The sequence below is a fragment of the Lepisosteus platostomus genome, chromosome 2 (assembly GCF_059453375.1).
Source record: "Lepisosteus platostomus isolate fLepPlt1 chromosome 2, fLepPlt1.hap1, whole genome shotgun sequence".
NCBI lineage: Eukaryota > Metazoa > Chordata > Actinopteri > Semionotiformes > Lepisosteidae > Lepisosteus > Lepisosteus platostomus.
The window spans coordinates 12,621,007-12,633,576 of NC_142612.1; the positions used below are offsets into that span (position 1 = coordinate 12,621,007).

At 37.9% G+C, this 12,570-nt stretch overlaps 1 protein-coding gene across 1 annotated transcript; it reads left to right on the forward strand.

Moving 5' to 3' along the window:
• The first annotated feature begins 2,572 nt into the window (after window positions 1–2,572).
• chst7 (carbohydrate (N-acetylglucosamine 6-O) sulfotransferase 7) lies at window positions 2,573–10,815 on the forward strand. The gene is made up of 2 exons (XM_088598603.1): window positions 2,573–3,944; window positions 8,493–10,815. The coding sequence occupies exon 1, from the start codon at window positions 2,667–2,669 to the stop codon at window positions 3,918–3,920; it is 1,254 nt and encodes a 417-aa protein (XP_088454729.1). The 5' UTR covers window positions 2,573–2,666; the 3' UTR covers window positions 3,921–3,944; window positions 8,493–10,815.
• The last annotated feature ends 1,755 nt before the right edge of the window (window positions 10,816–12,570 follow it).

Genomic DNA, 12,570 nt, shown 5'->3' on the forward strand with positions numbered 1-12,570 from the left:
TAGTGTGAGCCCAGTCCAGACTTTTCTTTACTTTTACTGGGTTTGCGGCTTGTTCTATTTTGGTTTTGCAAACCTGACTAGCTAAATAACTAGAACTTCACCAGAATCTAGGTTGTTGATATAAATAAGAAAGACGACAGATCCTTAAATAGATCACCACAGGCTAATTACATTCCTCAGTTGGAGTATTCAGCTCTTATCTTTATTCTTAGTTTTCTATTCATTAAACAATTTTCACTCTAATCATACACATTACCCTGAATGCCTACCAATAGCAATTTTGTGAGTAAAGGCTTCCTGAAAATGTAAATATACTGTCTCATATGCTCTGTATGTTCCTGTTGTTTTTACACATAAACCTAACACATTAAGTAAGGCCTGTCTATTGAAAAGCTACACAGACTACTCCCTAAAATCCTATTTCCATACAAATGACACTCTGAAGTGATGTCTGGGTTTAATCTGGGCCATCTGCAAGGATCTGTGCCTGTGGCTGGAAGGTTGCCGGTTCGTATCCCGCGGCCGGTAGAGAAATCCTACTCCGTTGGGCTCGTGAGCAAGGCCCTTCACCCCAACTGCTCCAGGGGCGCCATATAAATGGATGACCCTGTGCTCTGACCTCAAGCTTCTCTCTCTGTCTGTGTGTCTCACGGAGCGCAAGCTGGGGTATGTGAAAAGACAAATTCCTAATACAAGAAATTGTATATGGCCAATAAAGTTATCTTATCTTATAAAAGATGATGTTTCCAAATCGGAGATACAACACGAAGCACATTGCATTTTAGAGATAAAATATATAATGTGATTAAACGTGATATCGACAGTATATGACTATTTTCTGATTTTTATAGCAATGCCTACAATCTCTTGTTGTTTACTTCTGTATTTTGTCATTATACATTTTAAGCGTTTAAAAAAACTAAGTAACTATTGTTTTGCAAACACATTATATGGCACCTTCAAGACTTCAGCATAGAAAAATAAAATTCCTTCATATGAAAGTGAATTGAAACTCCAAAATCATCTCCAAATGAAGCATGTGATGGTGGCATTCCTTTGTGTAGATACCCTGGTAGAACAGGAAACTACGAAAACAGGACATATTTATCTATTTCCAATGATATGTGGGTTGAAATTCTGGTTTTAGGCATACCTTAGCCAGTTAGAAAATTGAGCTTCCATATCTACCCCTTGTGCTCTTTATCTACAGTACATGTAATATTCTGTGAGAAAAGGTCATGTTTAGAAAGTAGAACAAACAGCATCAGTAACTTCACTGTTTATTGCTATTGCTAATTTACTATAGTACAAAGGCAACAACAAGATGAAGACAATGCGAATTTGAAGATATGTACAATATGCGCATTCAACAAGAACATTTTGAGCTCAGTGCTTCAGATACATGTTTCTTATTAAAACTAAAAATAGTTTTTTTTAAAGTCCCGTTTAATGAAACTCTGGTAATTCTGTATTAAAAGATCAAACGTTTTTGTAAGCACACAAGGTCAAGGGGGAATATTGTACCATATATACAGCTAGTTTAGAATACTTAAAGAAAATACACGAGCCTACAAATCTCTCATTTAATTGGATTAAATATGTGGAAAAATGTTTGTTAGTTGACAAGGAGCTAATCTGTTGGGGTGTCCAAATGTATATTTGCAGAGGAAGACAGCATTTTTCTCCAAGAACAGTGCATCTGCTACATCTCCAGTAGGGTAATTAAAATGTTGTGCCAGAGTAAGTGATATATCTGAATGAATTCGGAGCAGTTTTTCTGACAGCTGTGTGCTTTATCAAGGATTTGTCACATAAATTGGCATGGCTGCACACTAAATAGATTTTACAGTGTTTTAAGCTGTTTACGTCTTACTCTATTGTTTAAATGGGGCTTTGGTCAAATGTGAAATGGATTTTGGAATTTAAGTTTCGCTTACACCACTGAAACTTGGCCGAGGTTGGAAGTTCAGTAAACAGTCCTGTCGATGTTTGTCCATGCTCCCAAACACTTCCGATGCAGCTGTAAGAAAATGCCAGGTTAACCTTATTACAGCGCCATGCTGCACAAAGAAGAGAAATAAGTCTATACATCTTGCGTAGTTTCCTGCATATTGTACCCAACACTCAGAAATAGATGTCTTTATCAGTGCAGCTCTGTAGCTTACACAGAAACACAACTTTTTCATTTGTCACAAAATGCTTGATGGCAGTAAATTACAATAACAATTTTGAGGGAAAAGTACACAGCTGCAAACTTTATTCATTCAAGCGATTTCCATAGTTTTAACATTTTTTTTAGTTTAGAACTCGATTTAGTAATACATCGACTTTTATTGGCAAGTAACTCAAAACGGACATTTCTTAATTGCATTTATTTCAAAAGTCTGCCCGTAGCTGAAAACATGCTATTTTCCCCGTGACAGTTTCTTTTTATGTCGTTTTGTATCATGTGGAAAAATACAGTTCCATTCTAATGAAAATGGATAGTTTGCGAAAAGGGGACACACGTGACTATCGGCTCTTATTTTGAAATGCAGTGGGCGTGTTCAGAGGCGATTGACAATACCGGGTTTTTTTCTAACAAAGTTTGTCTAACGCCGGAGTCAGGCTTCATGTAGGGGTGCTAAATCAGTAGGAGTGCGCTAAGCGCTTCGGTCGCTGTGGAAATGAAGAGGAGGCTACAGAAGAAATATCTCATATTAATTATAGTGTACTCCGTATTGCTCCTGTTCATTCCTTATGTGTTGGAATACAGAAATAGAAGAGCTCAGGTCCGGAATGAACTGCCACTATCAAAATGCCCCGATTTGGAAACCACAATGGAGTTATGGAATATTGGAGATAAATCCAGCAACGAATCTGAGACGGTGGAAAATTTTATCAATAGGAGCCAAACGAAAACACACATTTATCTTCATGCAACTTGGAGAACAGGCTCATCTTTTTTAGGGGAGTTATTTAACCAGCATCCTGATGTGTTTTATTTGTATGAACCCATGTGGAATATGTGGCAGACCCTGTACCCGGGTGATGCAGGGAGTCTCCAAGGAGCGGTGAGGGACATGATGAACTCCCTCTACCGCTGCGATTTCTCCGTTTTAAAACTCTACACGGGCAACAAAAACCTCACTACCTCATTTATCTTCGGATGGAAGACGAACAAGGTGATCTGCTCCGAACCTCTGTGCAGTGCTCACAGGAGAGACGACGTTGGGCTGATAAACGGAGAGGTCTGCGGCAAGTGCCAACCTAAAGACATCAGGGAATTAGAGAGAGAGTGCAAGAAGTATCCCGTTGTTGTCATAAAAGACGTGCGGGTCCTGGATCTTGGTGTCCTAGTTCCTTTGATTAGGGACCCCGGGCTGAACCTCCAGGTGATTCAGCTGTTCAGAGACCCCCGGGCGGTCCACAATTCCAGATTAAAATCTAAACAGGCACTGGTGAAAGAAAGCATTCAAGTGCTGAGAAGCAGGAAACAGACGGAAAAATACAGGCGCCTTCTCATACCCAACAGGTCCACGCGAGTGGAGAATTATGTATCTACCGCTATGGAGGTGATATGCGATAACTGGCTCAACGACATATTGCACATCATGAACGCACCCCAATGGGTAAGAAGGAACTACCTTCACCTGCGCTACGAGGACCTTGTGTTACACCCAGTGCGGGAACTGAAGAGGCTGTACAGTTTCTCCAATCTGACCTCTTCGCCAGCCATTGAAAAGTTCGTGATAAACATGACCCATGGCGAGGGTTACTCTTCGGACAGGCCCTTTCTTATTTCGTCAAGGGATGCCAAGGAAGCCATTTACGCTTGGAGAGAGAGGTTAAGCGTTGAACAGGTCGCTCAAGTCGAGAAGCATTGCAGCGAGGTCATGCGTAAGCTGGGGTATCAGAAAACAAACGTGGACAAAACATAGAGGCGAACGAAAATGTGAACAAAGGTACAGTATTAATATGTCGTTTCGCCAAAAAATACACAATGAATACATTGTGTTTGAACATCAAGACGTTGCTATTGTGTTACCAGTGATAGCTGCCCTGTCTTTAACTGTAATTTGATCTAATATTCATTTAATAGTATCGGCTTAATTGTAAGTTATAAATTCAGAAGTTATTTGCAAGAATTAAGAATTGTAAATCACAATTTAAAGAATAAAAAATCTCTCAACTACTCATCCAAAATAATCATCTGTTTGAACTGAGTAGGAACACAATCCAATGATTTTATTACAGCAAAAAGAAATGCTAAATATTTCTGGTTCCCCTTTCAGCTTTGGAAGTTGGAAGTTTTAGACTTCTTGGTAGGGTTGGATAGTTTGATCATATCATATTTTGACCATATTAATATCATGAGGGAAATAATCTAGCTATACTGATGACACAAATTGAAACCATCTTTTAATACATGATGCTATTGTATTGTTTTCTATGCATTCTTAAAATGATATCTGATTACTTGAGATTTTTCTCTGGGCAGCTGTGTCCTAGCCATGACACGGCCTTCATAGAATAAATTGTCAGTCTGCAATAATTACTCACCACAGTAATGCTAGGTTTTCATAAGGAACAGATTTGTTCCCTGTTTAATTTTCTTTCTCTATACAGCACTGGGTTTCTAACAACACCCCATTAGCAGTGTTTACAATGTCAGTGTCCCAAATCTGATGGGAAAAATAAAGAGAGCTGCTTCTAATGTCATATGAATCCACAATTCCCATCTCCATACTAAACACATTAAGTGGCCATTGACTCAGCTGACCCTTCCCTTCATATTTTCATGATTTTTTTTTAAATTCCCATCTACATCCGGACATTACAACAATATTTACAAATTTAGCTGGAAGTTATTGGGTTGGTTCTTTTAGTATCTTTCAGTGTGTTCTTTGTAGCATTAATGAGCTTGTATGATGTGCTTTGGTTTATTCACACATGATGTTGTAGCCCTGGTACAAAAACCTTAAGGCAATTACTATGTTGTGTAGATGTTTTCACAAAACATCACACATGGATGTTTTGTACAAGTTATTTTACAAAATTCAAACTTCCCTGACAAGGTTAACTGAATGTTAACATTTTATTTTGTGAGAGAACATTCATTGGAGCTAAACACAACATCTCTGCATTAAGTTACACATTTTTGTTATTTCTACAATAGTTCTAAAATTAAGGTTGGTCTTTTTTTATTTTTTTTTATTTTAATTGATCAGCAAGTTATGCGTAACAGGTAAGAGAGCTAGGATCTAGGTAGTATTGCACCTGACTGGAAGTCATGAGTAATACAAAATGAAAAACCAACCAGCCTTATCAAGCTTAAAATAAACGACAGATGGCAGACTGCTTGTTTTTACACTAAGTGCCTGAAATTCCAAAAATGAAAATATTTTCTGCTGTTCAGACATTAAAAAGCCTTTACACAGACCTACTAAAAACATATTCACCAGAATACTATTGAACAACTGCATCTTAGATAATGAGATGGTGGATCTGTAATGGAGTTTTTAATAATTTAAGCCAAATTCTCATTTTGGATTGTTGCACACTTGGATGTTTGTACCAAAATTAATTTTCAGATTTTACATTCACTGATCATCATATGTACATTCTAGGTTTCTAATCTAATAGCTGTTGCTGCAGTTAGAAACATGGGATGTAGGTGCACTTTGATCCAGATCATCTAATTTCCTTTTACAAGTGTAGAAAAAAAAGACATGACTCTCACTTCCGCAATATAATAGAACACTGTGGTATTTGTTTTCTGTCTGAAATACAAAACCCTTATCAGAATGCAACTGTCATTTCCCTTTATTTCTGTATCTTTGGCTGTGATTACTATTTGAGGCCTTAAAACTTAACACAGCTTACTGACTGCAGCAGAGACTGTTCTGTTTAATACATTCAGTTTACAGCAGGTAAATATCTTGTCAACAAAAGAGGACTTGTGATGTACAATAGTAACATAAATTCTGTTAGATCATCTCATGTTGCAAGGTGTATTTCAAGATCAATTAGGATTGTATAATGCATTATATTTTATAACGAAACATACTGTATGACAAGGACATAAATATTATCTAGAAAAAACATTGCAACTCCAAAGAAGATCTCAGTACAAAACATTTAGCTTTGCTCTCAAAGTTAATGTAAAATCCTTATAATATTATAATTTTTATGTGAGAGCCCTACAGTTGTTCTTTGTTTGAACTAAGCTTTCTTTTGTGAACCTACTGTATAGACTCTAATGAAGTTGACACTTCCCCAATATTTTGTGCTGAACACTCACATTTTTACAAAATTGGAAATGTATCTAGCTCCTATGAAAATTCTCAAAGCCTGTGGTTTTCAGTTACTCCAGGAATATACAATGTCAATACTGTAGATCAGCCAAAATCCTGATTGACATTCTGTGGTGACACTTGCTCTAGGATTTTCTGGAGTTTCACATTTTTAAATTCATCCTTCTTTTCTGCATGCCATCAACCTGTTCTGTACAGGTAGATCTTTTTGCACAGAATGATATATTATTAAAATAGCCAAGAACACCACGCTCCAGTGAAGATGCATGAATTCAGTTCAGTTCCTTTCCAAATGCCTTTTTTCATCCCCAGGAGGCCAACAAGTAAGGGGAACAACATACAACACATGAAAAAAAACAAATATTGCTAAGAAAAAAAAGTATATACATTAATGAAAACAGCAAACAGTTTTAAAGTACATGCACTTTTGTTGAGATGGCTCTGTCCAGCAGACATGTTGATAAGACTTCTTTACAGTTATTGTATGCCAGCCTGATGGCATCTGTTACAAAGCCAAATTTCCTTTTTTATTTGTAGTTCATTGCGGACAGCAAAAACATCTTCCTGAAAGCCATATTTCAAAAGACTGATGAAGGCTATAAGATGGGTCTACAGTGATGAATGAATCGGGCATTGAAAAATAAATAACTTATCTATGAGTGTATTTTTATTCTGATGTAATAAGAGGATCTTAGGTTGCCTGGAAACTGATATATTTTAAGTTTGGGATTACGCTTTAATTTCTCACCAGCACTAATTCATTCATTCAACAATTAAGAAATGTTTCAGTTACAAAATGTGTTGACCAGATTTGTTAGCAAGTGTTTTTTTAGGGTTTTTGTGATGTAAGGGAAAAGAGTATCATCTAGCACTTATCATCTTAAATTCCTGTTCCTGTGAAGATTAACATGCCCTCAGAAAGGTGTCGTGATGGTTTTGTAGTTGAGTCCTGTCGCTTTTTTTTTTGGTTAATTTTATTTTGTCCGCAAAGTTCAGTAGCTGATGAAAAGGCCTGACCAATTCAAAGTGACAGACAATGCAAATAACAAGCTCTTCCATTAACACGAACACCCCTAACTACCAATATCTCTGGCTCTGCTGACGTCCCTGTCTGAACTCAGTTAATTCACCGGAATTTTTTCCCACTGCTCACAAGGATAAATCCATGTTCAACCAACTTTGAGAAGATAACTGTTGAGAGAGAAGCATAGTGAACCATCTGTATCGATTGGTGAATATTATGTTTTCAAATGATGGGTCCCCGTATGTTAAAACACACCAACTGCAGCACCTGGTTCAAATGATAAGGTCAGGATTTAAAATGGACAGTCGTCCATTACAATGGTCTGGGTCTTTTCTTAGCAATAAATTCAGTGTCAATACACAAGCTATCTTTTGAAAAGAAAATGCATTGTGGGTCACCTGATCACGCTTATCTTTTCTGAATTATGAAAATACCTTTCAGAGAAGAATTCTGAGTAGTCTTGAGTCCCATGGATAGTTGGAATAATTGTGTCAGTCATGTGTGAAGATTGGACCAGAGATGTAAAGTTCAGGGTTCATACTTTTAGCTACAGCTGATTTGAATTCAATCACGCACCAAAAAAACAGCAGTTATCTGCCCAGAAATCATACAGAGATTTTGTGTTTGTTTCTTGGTAAGACGGTAATATTCATACACACCAAAGCTGGAGTCTGCAGTGACTCATTTATGAAGACTACACTTCTGAGCTATGAAACAATGGTTTTGGTCATTGAAAAGCAGAGAGCTCAGCCTGTCACAGGCCTAAACAAGAATTCCCTTTGAATCACAGGATGGGTTGCCAGGCCATTTCTGACCTTGAATCTTGCAAACTGTGTAGGCCTATTGTGCTTATTGGAAACTCTTAGCAAAGAAATAATCCTCCTTTCAACTGCTATTAGAATGGAGGTTAAATATTGTGCAAAGCCATTATCTAGTGTTGTGAGTATTTTTAAATCGGGAGTTAATCTTGACTGAATCTCCTTATTTTTTTGTTATTTTGATAATCCCACCAGTTATAGTACTTATGTGTTCTGTTAGTCAGTGACCATATCAGACTCTTCCACACTGTTCACACCCAGGGAAAAATAGCATGGTGCACAGGCATCTTAAAAATAAAATGTATTATTCATGACGAGCACAAGCAGTAACTACATCTGCCTTTTGTTTTGCAGGAGCCTGATGCACACAACAGGAGAGCACGCTAGCTACAGTGTGTCACTACTGACATGTGAGCCCAGAGGAACAATGTAAAGATAACTACAGTAGCAGGGCATTTTCTCTTCAGAGTGCTGTGGCACCTTCCTGACAAGGACATGAGTCTCATTAAATAACTAGAACGGACATGCAGTAATGTAGACAGAGAGACAACGCCTTCAGCTCCACATGTACTGCGTATGTTTAACGAGGGAGTTCAGACAGCAATACCAGAAGGCTGCCTACAGTTTGTGCTGACATGCAAGTTTAATCTGTTCTAATCCACTCTCAATCCTGCGCTGGCACTGCTCAAGGGAAGGGCAAGATTATCTGGGATACAGCATCTGACATCCCCTGAAGCTAAACGATTCTCCCTTTCTGTCTTTCATTAACATTTCTGATTAAGAACTGCTTTTCGCACTGAGAGATACTGAGGTATGATAGTCACACACATGTGGAAATAGTGGTATACACACTGCACTTTAGTACAGTGGAAAACATGCATGCTGTAGCATTTTGACAACAGACTATTCATTAACAAATGGCATTACTTCTAAATATTTGAGCATGCAGTTTACCCAGAAGTTTATTTTGTGTAATGGCTAGTGAATTAATGAAGCCCTGCTACATTTGGATCTGAGCAAGGTGTCACAGTTCAGCAGTTTGAGTAACAAACAAGGTGTGGAGATGTTAGTCACAAAGCAGTGCTCTTCCTCTCCTCCTGGGATCCTGGGAGTATTTTATACAGCTCCCCAGGAATTTAGCAGGATCTTAACAGTTGCATCTAAAGATTAAAGATCTCAGCCATTGTGGAACAAGTCTTTTTCTGTCCATATACAGAAAAGTCAGAAAGGCCCTCAAAAACATAATCCTGGAACATGGAGTTTCACCTTGATATTACCTCACCACGTTGGATATACTATATATATTATAGTTTTCCTATTTTTCTTGTCTTGAAAATATTCTAGGAGAGATTTCAAGACTATAAGAATTGAAAACTGACATGCATCATACCAAAAGCACCTTAGAATGTTTTCTTTCATTAATCACACACTCCCTCAGACCTAGACAATCCATACCAAATTTTTAGTTCATTGCTTTTTCAAGACAAGCATTAAAAAAGGACTTAATTGGAGCCTAAGCAAACACCTTTATTCCTTTTGCGGTATATAAAAAGTCAGAATATCTGCAGAAGAGAAATCGGAGAGTCACAAACGTCAATCTTGACAAGAACTCTAGAAAATCCTGGTTTACAGAGAGCATCGTAGATTTATAATGGGTACAGTTTGTCCTTGAAAACAGTAAATTTCTGAAAGCAGTAGATAAACGAGACTGGTGGAAAAATTAAAATTAGACTATTAGCCCATGCAGATTTGTCTCGGTTCTAAATGTATGGTTTCAGTAACTGGCAAAAATAGAAAAGTGAACAAGTATAAAATGAGAATGCAGACAACCAATCGTTTTATAAACAATTTCTCAAGTCCGCATATCTAAGAGCCAAATATGGCACCACAGCCAGCACTCCCTTCATGCTCGTATAAAAGCTTTTCCATATTATACATTATACAAGTATTATCTGTCTAATGTATTATCTTATGCAAGTATTGAATCACTTGCTGAAACCATGTCATCATGTGAAAGTCAACGTGTCTAACTTCAAAACTCCCACTGCGGTATTTTGAAATTTCACTCATGTCTCCATTCTCCTTTGTGCAATACTTTGTGACTACTCCTTCTGTTGCCTGTCTTTGTAAAAACAAACCTCTGGCCTCTCAATGTCCTGTGATTTGTCAAGAGGGTCACAAGGACCACAAAGAAACCAGAAATGTTTTTTCGTTTTTGTTTTCTTGGGGAAATAAAAGGCAACTTACTGCCATAGGGAGAACCAAAGAAGAGGGTTCTGGGGCAGGTCTTCAGTGTTTTCAGTGATTGATGCGTTTGTCTGTTCATTTGTCAGACACAGGAATTCCTGTCCAGACTAGCACTGTCTTTCCTTTTTATAGTTCTGTATCTGCACACAACTTTGTACAAGTATTTTTAAAAAGCACCAAAGTGTTAAATGCAGAATGTACCATATTCCTGAGTTACACACAACCCAGATGGATGCAACAGTGTCTCTGACAAAAAGGCTTTCAGTTCCCACCTGACTATGTGTTAGCCTGAGTTTTTTTTTTTTAATTACCCTTGCAACACAATGAAAAAGAAGATTGCTGCATTGGACTCAAAAGAATGGGTGTTGCTGAGGAGCAATGGGGCTTACATAGCCCCCTCTTTTATTTATTAAACTGATTAAATAGAAAATGCTGATTTGTGTTTGCTTTAATTAAGGGTATGCAAGACTCCCCGTCTGTGTCAGATGACAGCAGTCTCCTCCATGCCCAGAACAGACAGGGAGAACAATCTAATGAATGAGACTATACTAATTTTACCATACCTGTGTGTTGAAACATTAAGGGTGTACATTTGTGTGTATTCAGGCACTGTGATTGGATATTACCTATTACTTTACTCCAAAGAGTAAAACAGCTATAGTAGCACACGAGTGTGTGTAGATTTATTTTTAGTTGGTGTTATGTTCTCCTCAAGGGCTCAGAAAAACATGTAGCAAGCAATCTGTAGTGGAGAGAAAGCTGTGCAGAGAAGGCGATAAATTAATCTGAGGGATCAATCAGCTTAAAACCTGCCACTGCTCCTGCTTATTGAATGAGTGCCTCATTAAGACCCATTTACATGAGGGGAAACAGATAGGAGTGCAATTAAACAGACATGGAACCCAGTAAATACCTCATGTGAACATCCCACACGGACCACCTCAACCATATACAGTATCTCAACCATGGTGGTTTCTAGCTTGAACAAGAAAAAGAAAAACAAGCAAAACAAGGTTTGTTGAAGCCTCAGCTCTCCAGACAATATTAAGCCATGAATTGGCAGGGATATATGCAATATATGCGACACGAAGACTAAATAATAGAAGACAAATCCACTGTTTGGTACAGTGATATTTCCCAGGCTTGGCTGAATTCTGTGTATTAAGCAATATTCAGCTCTCAAGGCACAGCTGAGTGACATCATGTAGTTAGAAAGAAGTGAAAGCAAACCACAGGAGGACCGCAACAGTTACAGTTGACTGACAAAAACTCAAGACACGGCGCCTAAGTGTGAGTCTGGAATCATCAGTGCTGAGTTAATGGAAATTCAAAGCCTCAAACTGGCAACACAGGAGGCCGACCATTTGTACCATGTTATGTCAATAAGCCTATATAAACAGTTTAATCCCCTCATACATAACTCCACACCATCTGGTGGAACAGAATGTAATTGAAAGGAGATTTCTCATTGAAAAAGATCCTATCATGTTAACATCCATATTATATATTTTTTTATGGATTATAGTGTTTTTTCAGGTGGTTCCTTGGTGTTTTTTTCCTGCTTGAGTATCATTTCCAACCCATCCATCCTGAAAATAAAGTAGATCGCAATACCTTAGATAATAGCTGACGATGTTTTTAAGGCACAGGTGGGAATCGCGAAAAAGGAGCCTTTTGTGAAAGATCAACCTCTGGGCTTGGCCTCCGCAGAGATGACAGCACTAAGGAAGTGTCAGGAAACGGACACCATCCAGACAACCAGTGTTTAATGCAAAGCCATCTGAAAATAAATTCCTTGTCGGACTTGAATTAAACAAGGGTGAGCACAGTTATTTAACTGGTTTGAGGAAAGACGCACTATTACCAAGTTCAGCACACCTAACCACACGATTGCAATCCCACAAACCATCCTGCTGCCACCCTGCACACTTGCGACTTCAGTGAGATCTTGTCGAAGAACAACATTTAAGCTCATCTTGGACCATACAGTGGCATTTGTACTTATGGGACGCAAGAAAAATTAAATCTATATCAAAGGTGATGGTGAACACAAAAAAACGTAATGAGTATGTACAGTAGCATAATTAATCGCCTTAAGGCAAATTATGGATGAAGTATTAAAAGCCTTGATGGCAAGGGTCAAAGAGTCAAGATACTGTATTCTTTAAAAATAAAACCAAAATAA

What these genes read in the sequence shown, in the direction of transcription:
- chst7 (XM_088598603.1), top strand. Translation starts at nt 2,667, where the DNA reads ATGAAGAGGAGGCTACAGAAGAAATATCTCATATTAATTATAGTGTAC.